The sequence below is a fragment of the Scatophagus argus genome, chromosome 22 (genome assembly GCF_020382885.2).
Source record: "Scatophagus argus isolate fScaArg1 chromosome 22, fScaArg1.pri, whole genome shotgun sequence".
Classification (NCBI taxonomy): Eukaryota; Metazoa; Chordata; class Actinopteri; family Scatophagidae; genus Scatophagus; species Scatophagus argus.
In genome coordinates, this window is record NC_058514.1 from 15,593,270 (window position 1) to 15,613,086 (window position 19,817).

The 19,817-nt window shown below is 41.0% G+C and overlaps 2 protein-coding genes across 4 annotated transcripts in view; one reads left to right on the forward strand and one right to left on the reverse strand.

Moving 5' to 3' along the window:
* The window catches only part of slc41a2b (solute carrier family 41 member 2b), a 35,292-nt gene extending 18,960 nt beyond the window's left edge, over nt 1–16,332 (reverse strand). For 2 of the 3 annotated variants that reach the window (XM_046378744.1, XM_046378746.1), the window contains exons 1-8: nt 16,177–16,332; nt 14,501–15,086; nt 12,427–12,534; nt 9,639–9,710; nt 8,888–9,032; nt 8,550–8,696; nt 2,652–2,799; nt 1,978–2,057 (exon numbers count right to left, since the gene is read on the reverse strand). In XM_046378744.1, coding sequence (XP_046234700.1) covers nt 1,978–2,057; nt 2,652–2,799; nt 8,550–8,696; nt 8,888–9,032; nt 9,639–9,710; nt 12,427–12,534; nt 14,501–15,043 — 1,243 coding nt within the window. In that variant the 5' untranslated portion in view covers nt 15,044–15,086; nt 16,177–16,332. Of the gene's footprint in view, nt 1–1,977; nt 2,058–2,651; nt 2,800–8,549; nt 8,697–8,887; nt 9,033–9,638; nt 9,711–12,426; nt 12,535–14,500; nt 15,182–16,176 lie in introns of all 3 variants that reach the window. The other variant, XM_046378745.1, reaches the window with a different exon arrangement.
* Nucleotides 16,333–16,983: 651 nt separating this feature from the next.
* On the forward strand, nt 16,984–19,185 carry nopchap1 (NOP protein chaperone 1). Its single transcript, XM_046378747.1, has 4 exons — nt 16,984–17,139; nt 18,000–18,074; nt 18,200–18,333; nt 18,485–19,185. Exons 1-4 carry the CDS (start codon nt 17,079–17,081, stop codon nt 18,674–18,676), a joined length of 462 nt encoding a protein of 153 aa, XP_046234703.1. The 5' UTR covers nt 16,984–17,078; the 3' UTR covers nt 18,677–19,185.
* The last annotated feature ends 632 nt before the right edge of the window (nt 19,186–19,817 follow it).

Genomic DNA, 19,817 nt, shown 5'->3' on the forward strand with positions numbered 1-19,817 from the left:
TTTTGCCTGGAATACATCTCAGCGGAAAACCAATTAGAGTCGGAATCGTACTCCATCTCGTTAAATGTCTCTCATTAATTCCATTTAAATTAAAAGCTTATCTCTTGCTGTGGAGGTGCCAGGCCCCTGGCAGCCGTGGATGAGCCAGTTAGCAGTGGCAGATAGAAGGAAGGGGAAATGGAGGAGGACCAGTTTAGTGAAGTGGAGACAGACGGGACTGTGGCCGAATGCCTAAACCAGTCTCATTAGGTATCTTATTTATGCTGATGAACATTTGGAGTCTTTATTTAGTAACCTTCATTTATCCAGGGACTGTTAACTGAGCACACTTGCTTCTCCTGCTTTCACATTCACACCTGCGAGCTGCACAGCACCGGACAAATAGACTCTATGGCGTGCCATTCATCTTGTGTTTTAACACTTTGTCTATAGCTCAGCTCCAAAGGTCAAAGACTGCATTAATTGCTGAGATGGAAAAATGAGACAAACAGACAGAGTTTATGTGCACTGAAACTGAAGTTAAACAGCTTGTTGCCATCTGATTTGTAAAATAAGTGTATTGCTGCTGCCTATTAAGACAGAAGAATTCCATTTAAAGGCCTTTCAACTACTCACTTCTTAAAGTTTTATACATGTTACATTTTATTCAAGGAATTCCTTCTTCACTCCATGGCTGTTGGCTGTTTTTGTCCACATTGCTGTTGCTACACTGTGAGACAGATCTGAAAATGCATGCAGCGATTTACAAATATGTCCCATAGCTGGGAGAGGACTGAACCAAAGGTCGCAAAATGGTGAAAGTATGATTAACTTTGTATCTTTAAGTGAATAACACACTACATGTATCTGGCTTGATTTCCTGTATTTATATTCATATTGCAATATATATCATAGAAGAATATCTTTGATGCCTTAGTACTACTCAGTCTCATAGAAATAAGAGCAACCCCATCATTTGCAGATTTTAGCAGAAATCCAACCACAATTCAAAAACCAACATAAGAGGACAATTTTTTCACCAGCAACACAGAACACTACACTAGAGTCCTACACAGCTGCAGAGCATCATCACATAACGGTTTGAGCAAGTGGTGAAAGTCATTCCAGAAAATGTCACCAAATGAAGTTCTTTTATTATAAGCATGTAAACGAGAGTTAGAAGGTTGATGAAAAGTGAGTAAAAAAGACAGTAAACATCACTGACTTTACAACATGCTAAAATGCTATGCCCATTTCCTGTGGGCCTCTTAGAGAATAAATGAGAGAGAGGAGAATGTAGATATACTGTATGTCTTAGTATACTGAAGCACTAAAACTTTCACAGGAAGTAAGGGGCCGAGCCCCAAATCCTGAAAGACGGTCCAATACCACAGAGCCCCATGGAGAGAGAATGCCCTTTAATGCCCAATTCAACATTGTACAGTAATGTGAGGCTACACTACACTACACAATTGTGCTTTGAGAATGAATGCACACATCAGCATGTTAACATTCTCACAACGACACTGCTAACATGCTGATGTTTACCAGGCATGTGGTCATAAATCAAAGTGTGGGACAAATTAAAACTTAGACCTGACGATGTGTTCGAGGAAAAGTCAGGAGAAACGCCAGAGTCATTAGGATGCATTGTCGGAGGACCATGACTGGCAAATCATTTAAAACTGACCTCAAATTTACAAATATTAATCAACCTGGATCCTTACTGACATACTGACTCTTGTGAACTGTGTCTTGCACTTCAACCAAAGACAATCAGAGAATTGATTAGAGAAATCAAACAAGCTTTGAGTTTTCTTCACATACAAATATGTGTCTGCTAAATCCCACAGGATTTAGGAACCTATCATATTAAAACCTTTTGACCAGATTCTTCTTGTCTGTTCGTGCCTCAGAGGCAAGCTATTGCAAATCAAACAGTGACACCTTGAAGCCATTCAGAGTGAAGGAGACAGCAAAGCCAATACTGTGACTTACCATTGATAACCGGGGTGTACACTACGATGCCAGCCAGATTTGGGTCAGACACTGTTTTGTCCAGGATGAGTCCTCCAATGCTGCAGGACACAACATAATAAGATCATTAACTGGTGTTAGTGTGTGTGCGTGTGTGTGTGTGTTTGTGTGTGAGAGAGAGAGAAACAAAAAGAAGCATGGAAAGAGAGAGATAGTGCATTGTCTTCATCTAAATGATGTCCACAATGAATTTGTTTACTGCTCTACAAATGTCACTAAAAATGCTTCATCAGCTGTACTGAATAGTGAAGATTAAGAGAGTGGAAGACGCAAGAGAAAGAATTCAAGATTTTTCAGTCATTTTAAGCCTATGGTGTGCAAAGCCAATATTTGCATTTTCTTCTCAAAATGCCTGAGAAATGTGGGATCACCTGCACTGAGTGTTGACAGGCGAGCACAAGAAAAGTGTGCGTGAGCGAGCGAGACAATCAATCCCTTCCTCCCGGCTGTATTAGTAAGGCTGCCAGGCTCAAGGGGACCCGAGGGTGTATGTGCTCGGGTACTGCAATTTGTTTAGGGGATGAGTCATCAAGCAAACCAGACACTGGAAGCCTCAGACGCAGAATAGCTGTTCTTTCCCCTTTGAAGACTAAGCACACACACACACACACAGTTTAACACACGAACACACACACCTGCTGATGACCATGGCAGTGATGACTGGCTCCCATCCGGAGTAGAGCAGGGTGCGGCTGGCTGGGTGCTTGGAGGAGATGACGATCCACAGAGGAGTCAGACACATGAAGAAGGCGCACACCAGTGATGATACATATGGGTAGGAGTCTGGGGGAAAAGAACAGATGCTGTCATTTTTCCCCCTTTGGTTGGTGGGAGTTTGGAGCCTATCCCTGCATGCACTGGGGAAACCTAAAGATACTGTTAAGACAGTTTTGGCTAGAGTTCCATATGATACCTGACTATCAGTCACAATACCAAAATGATTTTTTTGGGTAACTTGGTTTGAGGATAGGAAACATGGTTTCAACAAATTTTATTCTGTCTGTATTTTACAACACATCAAAGCTTAATATTGCTGAATTAACATGCCAAACATGGGTCAAGGGCCTTTAATGGACTCTTATTCTTTAACTGCAATAATAAAACGTCTTAAACAAGACTTTTATAATTATGTTTTGGCTTCTCAACAGGAAAGGGCATATTCAAAGTCCAGCAGCCTGTCGGGTCTCAGCTGACCCCCCTCCATGGGTCTAAGCATTGGGAAATTTTTTTGGTAATGTAGCCTATTTTTAAGATATATTTTTTAAAAACTACAGTGAAGCAGCTCAATTGGGAACATAGAAACAATGGTTGGAAATCTCGACAGTGATATCTGCTGGCTAAAATATGACACACTACAGGAAACAGAAGTTCCAAGATCAGTGTTCTTTACCCTTGATTTTTCCAAATTTCACAAGCTATCGTTACCTAGCAACCTTAGCTAGCTAGCCAGACAGTCAGTAATACAGGTAATTACTCCCTTAGCGACATTTAGTGATAAAGTGGGGGGATGGAGCGCCAAGTTAAAGCTGTCACTGGGTGTAATCCTGACTGGTTGGCCAAAAAGATGGTGGAAAGCAGTAATGCCAATTCAATTCAGTTTATTTATATAGCGCCAATTCACAACAAAAGTTATCTCATGACACTTTCCAATTTGAGCAGGTTTAGACCAAACTCTTTAATTAAATTGTAATACAGAGAGCCCAACATTCTCCCTTGAGCAAGCACTTGGCGACAGTGGTGAGGAAAAACTGCCTTTTAGAAGGCAGAAACCTTGGGGCAGACACAATTCAGCTGTTAGTCAAGGTTTTACACTTAAAGAGGTAAGACTGAAGAGAATAAGCACAAGATGAGCAAGGTTTGTCTTTGGTTGGGTACTTAGCTATCGATTGTTCAACATGTTCAACTCTTTATATATAGTAAATGTAATATATAGTACATGTATAGTAAATGTCACTTACTTAAATGTCACTTTAAAAGGCTTACATGTTCCAGGCAACTTTCAAAAAGCTGAAGAAATGGTTATGTATGAATGTTGTGTATGAACAAGTTAGCACTTAGTGTTTAAATTAGTTCAAACTACAATATAGCACAATGCAACTATTTTTAAAGAGTAATTATGGTAAAGCACCTGCTTAGAGCTGCCACCAGATGTTTTCAGCAGTTCTGTTCCAAGCACTAAATAACTGTCATTAGGAGAACAGTCCCAGATTTATTATCTCCAGGCTCTCATAGCAGGAGAACAGAAAGGGCCCACTGTTCAGCTCAGAGTATAATGGGCTCGAGCAGACCTTCAGTCCTAAAATATAAAGCTGAGGCAGATATACTGAGGCGCACATTTGAGAGGGGAGCTTTGTTGGGAGCTTGTTTCACAACCCAGCTCCCTAACCAAGCTGCAGACACTGACAGGGAATCTGATACTGAGTTAAAATGCACAGAGTAAGCGGGCTCAGCCATGCTCTAATTAAGGTCTTCTACAGGTTAAACTCTTTACATAAACCTCTGACACTCTGCCATCTGGTACCCATGTTGCCGTGAATAAACCAATGAGCAAACATTTGATATTCCTGTCCATCTCTGGTGGAATACATTTGGCTAAAACCCTCTGCCAGGAACAAGAACAGCGCAGCTACCAACTACCTCCTTTAGCTGAGGAATGACAAGATGCACAAATATTGCTTGTACTTATTTTCCATTTCACACAGGTTGCTGAAGGATATAAAGCCCTACTGGGTGAATCATCAGTATAAAAGATAAGCAACTTAGTTAGAAAATATATGGATCTTTGATTAAAGGCCAATAGAGGCTTGTGGTAAGGAACTACTTAGTCACTCAGCTTAAAGCTGCACTTTATATATTAATATTGATTAAAATGAAGACAGGTAGTGTGAAATAGTGACAAACTTAAAAGAAAACTTTGACTAGAACCTGCCTTTACCCTTAGCTCTACCCAGATTTTTAGCATCTTTCTGTTAAATGTTGTAGTTTGACGGCCAACAATGTTACCGTTTTGGTTCACCCTTGGTGCTCTCATCAACCTCTTTTCCAGTCATGGCGAGCAGGTGCTTTCACCAAAAAGTCTTCTAGATTGGGATCTTATTCGCAAGTTACGGTAAAATGGAGCATGACATAGACAGGCAGATTGATGTGACGTCAGCACATTTGTGTTGACGAGAGACCCGAGTCGGGAGGTGTTTTTTGATGTGGTTTTTTTTTTTCAGTCACTGTTCTAACCGTCACCTACGCTCATGAGCTGTGGGCAGTGACTGAAAGATTGAGAGCACAGATACAGTCGGCAAAATGAGTTGTGGCTCAGCTCAGCCTTAGAGACAGAGAGAGTAGCTAAGCCACCCGGAAGGAGCTCATAGAAGAGCTGCTGCTCCTTCACATCGAAAGGAGCCAGCTGAGGTGGTTCAGGCCTCTGATTTGGATGCATCCTTTGAAGGTTTTCCAGACATGACCAACTGGGAAGAGGGATTATATATTTCACATATGGAGATTCCCAAGGAGGAGATGGGAAAACATTACTGGAGAAAGGGGCATCTGGAATACCCTGCTTAACCAGCTGCAACTGTACCCAGACACTGGATAAGAACAAAAAAAAAAAATGTATGAATGGATAGGCTCTCATAAAGCCACAGAGCACTTCCTGTCTGGCAGCAGGCAGCAGACAGGCACAGTTCGCAACTAGCCGGTGAAAATAATGGAGCATTTAGCAGCTACAGAAAAAAAATCTCTCTCACGACTCAATGCGGACAAGTACAAAACATAAAAGAAAGTGAGGGTCTAATGATCAAGGATCACGCCAAGCTGATGAAAAAGTTAATAATAAAAACTGAATAAATTATTAAAACAGTAATGCCACTGAATTATCATTAAATTACTTTCTACTGAGGAACACTGATTATATGAAACATTTATGGAAATTTACAGAAAGTATCAGGGACCACTTGCACTTTGCAAATCTATGTGGTATTTTTGTTGAAAATTGCTATTTCAAGTTGCCTGTGAAATATATTAGAAGCCATTAATGCAGACATTTAAACTGCTTTGTGGTACGTTTTTCAGGCACAACCTTCTGCCAGCTTATGGCTCCACGTAATGATGTAGTGAATAAAAATACTAAAGAATACTGTCCATATTGTCTTTGTTATAATAGGCCATTTTTCATCATTTTATGATATGTGACTTAAACAAGACCCCCGATCTGCAGGTGTAAATACAGCCAGCGTCTCAATATTTGAATCTAGACCCACCCTGATTTATTAATATCATCAATTTCTTCCCATTTTGTTTACATTATGGATTGAATTGCCTCATGGACTGCCTTGAAACAACCCAATGCCACATGCCTGCCACATTCACACCAATGTACTGTGCACACTCACAAGCTCTGGCCCCATTTCTTGGTGTTTGTACTCTCTCATGCTCTCATTATCCCTGCTTTTATCTATTGTTGAGCTCTCTCACTGAAACTCTCTGTAACAATCCTGTTTGTTGAAAGCACTTTATAAATAAACCTGACTGGACTTGACTTGGCTCCTGTAGCTACTATATCTCCATGGCGTCTCATCTCTCCTGTGCTTTGCCTGAAAATTAGAAGCATTAGAGGCATTAAGTTTTTATCTGCATAGATAATCGCTCGATTTAAATTCTGTCTAGTTGAGAGTTAACTGACCATTAGTTCCAATTTAGAGGGAAAGAGTCAGCCTGGCTGGGCTCAAGAACAACAGAGGCACTGTCCTGAGAGTGACACAACCAGACAGCCTCACTGCACTGCCCTGCCAAGGAAATATGAAATCTGAAGTGTGTTTAATACATTTAGGTCACAGCACTCAATTGTTCCTTTCACAGTAGTCAACATCTGTGTCATACAACTAGACCTGACAGGGTTAGGTAGTATGAAATGCTTTCCAAGAGCTAACAGCTTCCAGTATACACTGTGTTAAGTAATTCAAGGTGGTGCAACACGGGTCTGGCTGTGATATGAATTAAACACGAAGAATGTGCGCCACAGCTACAGTATGAGGCAGGAGGGCCCTCTAGTGGTTGACTGAGGGAAGTGTCTAAATACAGAGCACACCAAGAAGCAGATATCAGATGATGGACCAGCTCAATTCTAAAAACATATAAGATTGTCAATGTGTTTATGTTAATTCAATCCAATGCTTATTACAACTAAAAACTGGACTAAATGATCAATCGTTTTAACATTAACATCACATCACCACGTGTACGCATGAGTAACGTACAGGAAATTGTATAAAAAGAAAGGAAGGACTCCACTTTTGAAGTAACTCACAGCTGTTGTAGAGCAGACATACATACATCATTTCCAGTCATCAAACAATCATGGCCCCTTTTGGGGAGAAAAGACGTGCTGTGAAACAGCAAACTAATAATAACGAAGGTGAAGGGACAAAGTGGAGTTAGCGAACAATAACATTTACTGACTGGGGCAGTGATGCGTGCAGGTTTCCCTTCATCGGTAACTGACAGTCTAAACAACACGTTCAGCTTCGTCATTTGCTTGTGGATTGCGAGCACTGCTTTGTGACGTGCGTGAAGCCGCTCTCTTGTCCAAATGTTACAAATGTTTCTGATGAGATCTGTGGCCTGCTGTCAGATACTACAGTCTCCGGAAAGCCACCATGAGCGAAAGTCTCCTACAAAGTTTGAATGGTAGCTTCAGCTCTGCTACCTTGGAAAATAATCCGCAGTGAGTGATGTGAGACGTCTTTTTTTTTTTTTTTTGACCACTCAACCATCCCTACCTTTTGACACAGTCTGGGACTGTATTCTGGATCAGTGGCTGTCTGTAATGTGTTCTGTGACTCATATTTCACATTTGTCTATTGTCTCTTTGATCTGGGCAGAGATATCCGGCCACCATACCAATTTCTGGGATCTGGCCCGGCTCTTGACAATTCCTTGATGACCTTCACAGAGTTTAATCAATATTTCCCCTCTGGCTTGATGCCTCTTGTAGAAACCTTGCGGCCAATTAAGATAAACTCACACTTCTCAAGGCAATCATCGCGCATCTTCTGGAGCACACAACGTAATCTCTGGCTGTCTCATCCATACACATCATCTGCATGACATAACTCAAAACTCAAAATCTGTGACATCCTCCTTTGAAAATGTTGCATGCATTTCCTTTATTTTTTCCCTCCACTGCCAAAATAGTTAACACTGTAAAAAAAAAAAAGGTCCCTTCTGGGATCGAGCCATAAATTGTTTGTTTTGCGTGTTGAACACAATTACCATTACTGAACAGTGGTCAGTGCAGGCTGCAACTCTCCAACTTCCTTAGGAGCTTCAAAATAATTTAGTTGTCGCCTGAAGACTCATTACAGACTACACAATATAAAATGTTAAGCATGTTGATTTCCTGTGTGCACACCACAAAAAACGGTATGCTGTACAGATCGGCATGTGACACATACACCACGTATGATTAGGATGTGGTCTGTAATATGGGACAGATGTTTATGTCTACAGAGGTTTTATGAGGTTAGCAACTGTTCACATACCCAGGCACTTGTAGAGGCCCTGGCTTATCCACGCCAGGATCGCCAAGGTTATGAGGTCACCAAAACTGGCGGCAATGGGTGTGGCAACGTTGTCTGGGTTGATGCCAGTCTTCTTCGAACCCACAATTACACCCACCATGATGATACCTGAACATGACACAGGTAGGGTGGAGCACATTCAGGTATTATTATGGACACAAATCTGTCATTAAGAAATGAGCGTTTCTTTTTGAACGCACGTGAGGTCGGACTGTCTGTGAAGTGACCCAGCTTCTTAACGGCAACAAGCATAAATGGTTTATTTTAAACCATGGTATTCGGCTCTTGTGAGTGTTTACCTTGCAGCAGGGAGGCTATGAAGGCCGTGGCCACGCTGCTGGAGCACAGCAGCACAGCGTGGCTCATCTGGAACTTTCCCTCTGGGATCCAACCGAGAACCACGGCTGCTACAGCGGCCAGAAAACCCACCACGGTGGCCTGAACCTGGAGGAGAGAGGCAAGGGGGATGTGCGACTATGTGTGCGACAGCAGTGCTTTACAGGATTAGCAAAGGAGTTGCTTTATGTAGGTGACATTGAATTTTGTAACTAACATCAGGTCCAGGTAGACTTTTCCACTCCATTACATAACACTTCAGCTGACAGATTATTGCGTAACATATCAGACAAACACCTTCTCTCAACACTATAAAGTTTCATGTGTTATGGTATGTTTATCAGCAACTGGGTAGATGATTAGTAGATCCTGTACACAGATCAATAAAACAGTCCGGGTTAACGCCCACTTGGGGCCAACCCATTACGTCTGTCGGTAAAGGGAACGTGCATCAGCAGCATTACATACCATATAACATCCATGGCATTACATAAATATGATAGTATGTAGGTGAAGTTTTGTGTCGATATGAAATACTTTGATTATTTTAAATCTCTGAAGTTGTCTGCATTCATTGTGCAAATTTTGCAAAGCTAATAAAAATATGAGAATTGTGGACTGACTCTAACAATCACCGATTCATTTTTAATGAAAAGGCAATATTGGCTGTACGTGTCAGTGAATGTGTGAGTGTGTGTGTGAGCGTGTGTTTACCTGCTTCAGTGCCAGGTTGCCTATGATTAAATTCCACTTCTCTATGGGAGAATCCATCTTGCCCACATTCACCTGTTGGTGTGTGTGTGTGGGGGGGACATAAAGAAAAAGCAGTAGCATTCTATGAGCTTTCATGACCTGTTAACCTGCAGCCCTTATTATACACTATAATACAAAAATTTAGAGGACCAAAACTGCATTCACACACTATCATGAATTTAAAGTGGTGCTCCATTGATTTAGTATTGCCCTTCCAGAAAGCTGGGGGCCATTTCTAATCAATCAGATTAGCACAGGCCAAGATATGACGATTTTCAGCCCCTAATACGGATCAAGCTCCTACAACACTGGATCCTACCGATATGCAAACGCTGTTTATGCAAAATTATGTTTAAAACTCCACAGCCCCAGTATGTAAGGCAAATATGTCTGGAAAGTTTAAGCAGAGAAATGTCAGTGTTTTCACAGGCTGATTAGTCCTTACTTGGACTATTAAATCCACTTGAAATAAATTAATCATAGCGAATGTTTGATGTCAGACGGTTTGCAGTCTGAAGTCTACAACCCACAGAAACTGGTGATGTTCTGTCAGACCTGGACTGCTTGTTTCAGCTTTAGTTTGGTCTCTCACATGTGAAATACATTTTCAACTGAGCTGAGGTCTGAAAATGATTTGACCACCTTAGAAGAGCAATTTAATTTAAATCATGTTATTTTCTAGCAAATATTTTCATTTGAGAATATTTGTTATGTTTGCTTTGAAGATACTCAAAACATTAAGTGGTTATCTGGGCGATTTATTTTCTACCATTCAACCAATCAATTACAGAGATATTCCTCGTGTTATACATGACCATTGGTACAGTAGTCATGGTAAACAGGCTGTGGAAACTCTCTTCTGTCGCTATAGAGGAGCTTTGTCAGATATTAGAAAATAACTCAAGCGACAACAATGAGTCATTTCTGCTTAGGATTGGACAAAAAGAAAACCCGCACTGTTAAATGGAGCCATCAAGCTTAAAAGATGTGGTCATATATCAGTCAGGGAAGGCCTAATGGAAGGCATTATGGGAAATGGAGGGTTTAGTTTTTTTGGGGAGTTTTCACCATAATATGGAGAAGTTGTCAGGATATCTCAGCCTCTGCTGCTTCAACTTTAAACAATATCTTTTAATCTTTTAAAAAAATTGAGCTGAAAGTGAGCCATGGTTTTAAAATGGAATAAATACGCCTTTGGACTGGACAGGCTTCATCCTGTCCTATCCTCGGTCCTGTCTCGTCTCAGCTCTCTGTCAAACTTCAGTTAACATTCTGTAAATACTATGTGCTATGCAAGTAACAATATTTTCAATAACCAATAACGATGGTAATTTGGAAAAGTCCTGCCACATGTTTTAGTTATGCTGTCCACTGTGGCTCACTGTCTGCGTCACAACCGGAGGAGGACAACAACAGTAACCCAAAGACAAACAGTTTTCTGGGACACCGCTGAGGGGTGTCAGCTCATACTGAGCTCTGCTGTCCGTGTTGACACAGCACTGTGAATGTGGAGCCTGTATGTGGGGAGCCATGGGGCCAACAGGAGGAGCAAATAAAACAAACAAAGAGAGAATTCTGCTCGGTAACTTGTTCAGCTTCGCAGAAACCGAGTAGTGGGGACGAACACTGAGAAATCTTTTACAGGTTCTGCTGAGGAAGTGCTTTTGGGACTGCAAATACAAAGGTTTGTGGAGAGCACGGGAAGTCACATGCCGCAAAAGTCAAGCGGCACACCTCCTTCCTGCTCCTCGTTTTTATAGCTTTTGCTCTGAGAAGTCAAAGCCCTCTTACTGTTCAGCCGTCCTGGCTGCAGCAGCCCGTCTCACCTCCCTCTGCAGGAAATCAGCTCTCACTCTGCTGCATCAGCAAATTCCTAGACTAAGTCCTAATCCACACCAAAATCCAATCTAAAGGCTCCAAAATAATTCTTACTTGAAACTTTCCACAGTAATCATTACTTGAATTTTGAAGGGGGACAGTTGCACTGAAGCTTATGTTACACCTGCCACAGTACATATTGTCTGAACTGTAATTATAGACTGGAACAGCTCTAGTGTGTCACAGAGATGACCAATGACTACTGTACACTGAAGCAGGCTTAGCCTGTGGAGATGAGACACCACCACAAAAATGATGTAACGCCACACAAACAAATACACCCACACACAATAACATTACACATCTTGTGTACCATCCACAGCAGCCAGAGAGACATGTCATCAGGCTGACTGGGAACCCCTTGACGCCAACTTTTCTAATGGAGCAAAATAAAGAAGTAAGTTTAAACTAGGTTTCGGTCCATTGCGCTGGCCTGGAGTGCTAAAGAAATAGGCAAATGGTAGCTGAGTCACTGCAAAAAAGATGCTGGACAGCCACCTAATTACAACAAGAACAAGTTGTGTCAGAAAATTAAAGATGCCATCTACAGGCAGAAAAACAGACAAGCTCTTGTCAGGAACTACTGTCTGTATATCTCCTTCAACTCAGCTGAAACTTCATCATGGGAGTACATATGGGACGTCAGCTCTTCAGCCACGGAAGCCGACTGTTACATCACAAAAGTGATCACAGTATGCTGTCATCTACTTCCACTTGCCTAAACTCTTTATTGACAAAGTCCAAAACCTCACTTTACTTTGTCCCTCATGTTTCATCCCGCACATAAAAGATACTGTCCTGGTAGCGTGCCTTTCTGACTGTGCTCGGAGAAAAGTCAATGCGTGTGTGAGTGTGTGCGTGTTTGTTTCACCGCTGTGGACAGCCTTGAGGCCAGAGTCATCTCCAGGTTTCCTTTGAGGCCGAGCAGAGCGGGAACCAGGATGAAGATCTCTGTGATGTACTGAAAGGCCTCCCAGTGCTGAAAACAAAAATGACACAAGCAAAGAATAAACTCTAAATTTATATAACGTGTCTGACCCTCTAATTACTAATGCTTTCACTCAATCTCATTTGACACTCAAATTTAAATGATACCCTATCAGTTGGAGAAGGCAAAGTCCTTATTTGCACTTGTACTTGAGAACCCGTAGCCTAAATCTAACTGCATCAGACTGCTCTGTCACTCTTGTCAGCAATCCTGGCAGTTATGACCGTAAAAGGCATCAAGTGTTTAAATGTGCAGTCTGTTCTAAAGTGAACAAGATTTGCTGCTCACTGTCAACTTGTTAGTTGAGTGGAATAAGAACACTTTTTTGTGGTGTGCTTAGCAGGCACAAACCACTGGTGACATCTGCAAACAAGACAAAGACACTCCCTGAGCTAAGTGTTATAAGCATATATGTCCACAAAAACAAGAAACAGTGATGAAATGAGATCAGCTACTGAAAAGATGAAAATTACTTTGACAACATCATTTTAATTTCAGCTCTGTTTAGTCGATTTTTTTTTAGGGCTTTCAAACACAAGCGGGTGGACCCAAAGTTAAAGATATCGTGTGAAGTTTTTGACCACTAGTAGCTCTATGGAGTTTTTATGAGTGGCTCCATGTTTTGACTTAAAATGTTATCATTTATATCTGCAAAGGTTTTATGATGAGATAAATGCATTCAGCATGATTGTTAGACCTTGGCAATACACACAATGTATACACACCTTTCAGTAAGACACACACTGAATGCGGACAGAAAGGTTTGTTTGTTTAAAATTAAAAAAACCAAACCTGTCAAACTGGAAACATGTTTTAGAGTCAGTAATTTTTGGCAACCTGTACTTTACTTCTGGTTAACAACTTGAGTCGTATGCACCTTTGGTGGATTAATAAAAGGCAAAAATACATGAAAGATACTCCCGCAAATAAAAGAAAACCAAGGTGGAGGAGCTGTTGACCCTTTTTAAGCACATGTTTTCTACTTGTGACTTAATCCAGAACTTATGGAGATCCTTACATAACTCCAAATGCATAAATGTCAATTGCTTCTCTTTTAAAAACATCCAAGTAGGAGAAGTCTCAAAAAACAGAAATACTTCATTTCTAGTTTACAATATCAACATTTACATTGTCTTTAAATTGCCCCCTGGGGACAAATAAAGCGCTTTTGAATTGAACTGAATTGAACATCATAACAAAATGCTATATATGTAAAAGTTGCTTCACCAAATCCCTCCCATTGTGAAATGCACTAAAGATAATGCACTAAATGCACTAAAGACAATTTAGTGTTTTACTCCATTCCATTATTAGGGACTCTGCGGTTTTCATTGGACAAAATTAATTCAGGTTATATTATGGTATTTCAGCATTTTTTTTCCCCCTCTGTATTTTTGGTTGGATTTTGATCTTTTATCCATTCTTCTTCTTCAATTACTTCCTTATCATTACATATCAACGCTTAAATAACTAATAACTATGTTTAGGATGTGTGATTATGATATTTGTAAGAAAAAAAGGAACCGAAAAGCATCAAGCTTGTCGCGTTTCCTTGTTTTGTTAAAAAAGTTGTTTAAAAAGACAAACTTGGACCTACTGTCAATAGTGTAGGTATGTACACAATGTTTTTTTCCTGAGCAGTGAAGAATTATTACAGCATTAAAAGTGCACCCCCTTTCAGCTTTTACCACCAAATGACATGATTCAGATAAAACCATGGCTTTTTACCGCCTGTCTGACTGATCATGTTTTTTTGCCCCTTCAGACTTTGTTCTGGTGATGATACGATGTTACCATATCTCAGTAACTCTGTGCTGAAAACTGTGTTAACACATAATTGACAAAAACAATGGTCCAAAAATAATGAACTGGAATTAACCTTTAATACCACCCTGTCTTAAGCTCTGAACTATGCTGCTTGTTGTTTGAATAATAGCTGTATTGTAGCTTAGCTTACCTGCACAATATCCAGCACCATTCCAGCTGATACAGTTCCAAATCCAGCTAGCAGGAAAGGCACCAAAATCTGCAGCGCCATGGCCAACGGCGACTCCTTGGGCATATTGTGCACATCAGATGTCAGCCCTTCCTCTTCATCCTCTTCCTCCTCTGCATCTGCCTCCTCACCGGAGAGCCTCCTCTCAGCCAGCATGGGTTCTGTTTCAGAGTAGCCTCCGTCTCCACAGTCTGATAAGGTCACAGAGGACCGAGAAGCCCGGTCCATGAGCCGTCTGCCTTCTACGTGTGATGTGTCTTGTCTATAGCCGTTCTGGAGCGAGCCGGCCTCTGGTTTAGCTCCGAGGTCCACCATGGCTAGTCGCTCCTCCTGTAGCTTGGTATAACCGGTGGGCACCATCGTCTGGAACAGAGAGGTAATCCGCCCAGACGAAACAGGTTTCAAGGAGAGAGCACTCCAACCGCCACCTGCTCCACTCATACGCACCGTCAGGCTAGAGCCCAGGGACTCCCCTATAGCTCCTCCCAGACTCTGGATACTCATGATGTGGTCTACGGCTGCAGTGTCTCATCTCCTGTCATCCAGTCTGAGAGTAGTGTAAAAATGACACACAGTAAAACTGGTCTACACTTGCTCAGGTGCACTGTCCATATTAGAAATTGGATACAGGAACTCATCAGCCTGAGGAAAATGCACAAGGAAAGACAACAGAGGAGAGAATAGCTGGGAAAACAGGAAAAAAAACAGCCTGAAGCAGTACTGCAGCGGAACAGCTGAATCATGAAGAGGGACAAAACCTCCTCACTCAGAAACCAGAAAACACTATCAATATGAAGCAGCTGTTTTCTAATGAACTGCAGACTGGCTTGCAACTTTGCCGCAACATGAGTGAGGAGTTTGAAACAAAATGCCCACATCATTGCAGAAGCTTTTTCTATCTTGAAGATCTTATCAGTGTGAGAGACATTTGGTCTCTTGTTACTGAGAAGGTCTTACAATTCAGTGCTGGACAATTTGTTCGCACCCTCAGCCTATAAGCACATCTTACAGTTCTCCATTACTCCGAATGTTGTGCAGGCAGAAAGCGTAGCATTAGTTTATTTCAAAGCAGAAGTGAAACCAAAGCTACAAAGCCACAACGATAATGCTAGATCTCATCAATGCGGCAACACATTTAAAGTGAAGGGAATCTTCAACATAGTTGGCAGAGAGTAGAAGCTAAAGCAGAAAATACGCCTTTCAAAGAAAAAAACTGTATTTAACTTATACCGATGATGCAGTCCGGAGACCATTTGTTATAACATAACGTTAGTTTGACTACCTTTAAATTATATCTGCACTTCATCATTCTTCAGGCCTTTGATATTACCTGTTTGTCTCAGCGTCAGGTCTTTACATTTCTAGCAGGCGATTTCGTTTAACACCTTCGTATGGCGCAAGCTACTGTTTACAGATAAACATTCCAAAAATAAAATTTTGGCTAGTCGTGGATGTTTGTTTATGTTAGCTAACACCATGCTATGTTAGCTAGCTGTGAAAGAATGAAAACACTAGGAAACATGGCTCCCTACTTTCTTACGTTTTTACCGGGGAAGTACGATGTCCAGTGTTAGCTTACAAAAGCAAAACATAGCAATGCCTCTAGTCATCGTATTTTATTTTTTTCCATAAGTTACCTTTCCGCTACGAAGACATTTTATCCAGGAGGAGAGATGCGAGTCCTCTGCCCTGACAGTCAACCAGCCAGAAAGCCGCGTCAGAGCTTAAAGTGCCACCGAAGCTCGTCTATGCTGAAGGAATGACCAACCCAGTTTTGAAAATGGTACGTGTAATTCACACAGAAAGCAAAGGAAGTTTTACATAGCCTGCGGGTTACCTAATTTCACAGAAGGAACGCAAATCACTTTTAATGTAACGTAGTTAAAAAGAAAGCACAGTATGCAGAAAAAATGGGAAGATGTTTCCTTCGGGTCTTATCAGGTCTTTGATCATTCCAGATTTCATACACCGATTTGTATAAAGTAATGATGGCGATACTATCTAAAACACTGGGTTTCAATTGAATCAAATTAGCTCTTGACTTTCAACAAAGATGAATTCATGTTGTACTAGATTTTCATTAAAATGTAGAAGGTCAACTCTCTTCGACTGGTATCGCGACAGAAAAAGCAAGCCAGAGTGAGATCTCTTGCAATGTGAACAATCCAATTGGAGCAAAAAGTGCCACAGATATTTTGATTGTAGTGCGCAGTCGCAGAGCACATTTTTGCTTTTAGCAGTTGCCCTTTTTTTGTAATGCGGCTCATTGGTTTATTACTTTAAACGATAAGTTACGTCAGCCTAGAATAAGGTATGTGTGTGTTTTTGTAAACTTTTTCATAATAACATTTTTCGTTCGTTTGTTCGTTCAGTGTCATTGTTTCAGCCTCCTTTTACAGTCTAGTTTCATGAGCTCTTCCTTAACAGTAGAGGGCGCTATATAAATCATATGTTAAATGTTTAGTTTCTTACCTTTAACCCGGATGTTGGTCCCACTTGTAACACATGCCGATGAAAACATTGTCGTGTCGTGTCTAAAATGGAATTAAACATCAAGAAAACAAGTTCACAGGCTTTGCTGTCATGTGGGAACGGAGGAGGTTTGAATTCTACTTCTTTTTTAGTAGCTAAAATGGTGGAAGACATGACAATTGTTAAAAACCCATGTTTAGCTACGATACACTGAAAAGTTAAGCAACCAAAGCTCCTCTAAGCTCTTTCACTGATTCAGGTGTAACTTCTAAATGTCTGACGTTGTACGTGTTTCTTCGTAAGAGCAGCAATGTGCCATGAAAGTTTTCCTGGTGGGTTTCTCTATTAAACCCTCTGGTAGGGATTTTCTCTCACATTACCGGTATCTAAACGTTTCATTCCTATGGGAGATGTTATATTGGTTGTTAATCGTTCATGATAGCCATGATGTTTATAGAACTTCATCCACCATCCCTCTCTACCTCGATTGTATATGTTTTTCTATATATGTATGTATATGTTTATGTTTATCTTCTACACAACCGTTAATTTTTTGTACCTTTAATATAACCTTGCTAAATAATGTCTGTCCATCACTAAATTTCCCCTCTGCGATCAAAGTTTCAGCTTATCTTATTGCTCGGATCTTATTCTGGAAATGCTTTTGACAAGTAAAAATGTTCAGTAAAAAATCACTATAATTGCTATTATCCAAGGAATAAAATGTAAATGTTATGAATAAGTTGTTTACACAGTTAACCTTTCTGATATAATTTTATACTGTTTTCTGCACAGTTGAGTGTGATTAATGCTGAAAAATAAACCCTTTTATTAGGCATAGGATTAGGGAATATGGTTAAATTCATCATCAGGATATTACTATTAAGGATGTTTTCTGATATCAACATGATAAATCTTTGCAAAATTGCCTGTCTTGATTTTACCCCAGATTACTATTATAACTCATTGTGAGCTTGTTTGTTGCCAGGTCTCAGTGAGAAGCTCCTCCTCAAGCCAAAGGCTGGCAGCTCCTTGCAGACAGAGAGAGTCCCAAGAAGCAGCGGTGAGACCAGACATCACTTCTCTGTGTTCTGTCTCGCTATTAGTCACCGTTTAGGTCTTACACTTGCATGATTTATTTATACACTCATTTGAGCCAGAGGTGTGACGATGTTTTGTTCGTGTCAGTGTTGGATCGGCTGCAGAGCTTCCTGCCTCAGATGGCCGAGGCCAATGAGAAACTGAAGCAGCAGATTGAAAAAGCTCCTGCGGGATGCTTTGATATAGAGAACGTGGAGGAGGCGCAGAGGGTCATAGAGATGGTGAGTGCTGGTAAATGTAAGCTTTCCTGCCTGCCCCCTTCTCCTGAACTAGAAAACCCAGATGTACATTTAAAAAGACTGCCAGTAGGTTTTCTTCTTCTTCTGTTGTATGGTTCAACTGAGTCTCGTGTTTTCTCCCTCTTGCCCTCAGGACGTAGCTCTGGTGGAGCTCAGCGGGTCAGACAGTGACTCAGAAGATGTAGAAGAGGCTTCAGACTCTGAGGAGGACTCTGATTCTGATGAGGAGAGCGAGATCACAGAACAGAGTCTCAAACTACCCGGAGACAAAGGAAAGAAGAAGAAGAAAGCCAACATCCAGGTTGTCAGTCAGCAGGGAGAGTAGCACAGACTTTTGGCTGCGCATTGAGTTTCTTTGCCCTCTGAGGTAGCGTGGGGTAAACCGCAAAAATGGCTAAATGTCTGCCTCAGGTGCGAAGGCATTTTAACCTACTCCACAGAGGCAGTGAACTGAAAGCTCCTGTGTGGAGACATGCACATCTTCATCATCCCTATGGGAACAACAGTTATTATAATTTTGTACATTTGAAGGTCAGAGTTGAAAATGTGCCTTTGGAGCCAGAACAGATACTGAGATGACCTCATGTAGTCTGGCAATCAGCCGAGTGTGTGACCTCTAATTGTACATAGTACTGTATATTTAGGTATGACTTGTTTTTGGTTACCATCAACTTGTACACATTTGTACTTTCACAATTTGTACTTCTTTTCTTTTTTTTGTGCTTTCTTTTCAGTCGTGATTTTTCAGAGCAAGTTTGGCCACCTGAAAAGATGTTGGTTTATGGCAATGAAAATAAAACCTCTGTACAACATGGTTGTTAGATGGCAATCTTATCACATTGTCTGGATTCTCTGTCAGAAAGTTTTAGCTGAAGTTATCCCCTTTACTCATAACGTTGCAGGGTGTATTTGGATTTGTTCTCTTATAAATGAATGCACTTTGGCACCATTTTATCATATAGGTGTTGAGATCTTTTTTCTTTTATTTTTATTTCAGGAAAATTAAATAGTACTCTTACTAACTGATTTGATTAAACCAACAGGGTGTACCTTCTCATTTATCCGAAATAATAACATAATTATAATTGGGGGGTGTCACTGCTCAGCTGCTGAGATCCAGAAACCTCTGTAGCCACTGACAGCTAGAGCTTCTGGAATTCGCCGTACAACTGCAGATTCACAGTGAAGTACTCTTCAGCTAATCTCTCAGCACTCATACAGTGCATCCAGGAAGTATTCACACCACATTTCTCCCACTCTTCAATGCAGAACCTCTCAAGCTCCATCAGGTTCGATGGGGAGTGTCAGTGCAAAGATCTCTCTAGAGATGCTTAATAGGGTTCAAGTCTGGGCTCTGGCTCACTCAAGGACATTCACAGAGTTGTCCCAAAGCCACTCCTTTGTGATGTTGGCTGTATGCTTAGGGTCATTGTTCTGTTGGGAGATAAACCTTCTCCCCAGTCTGA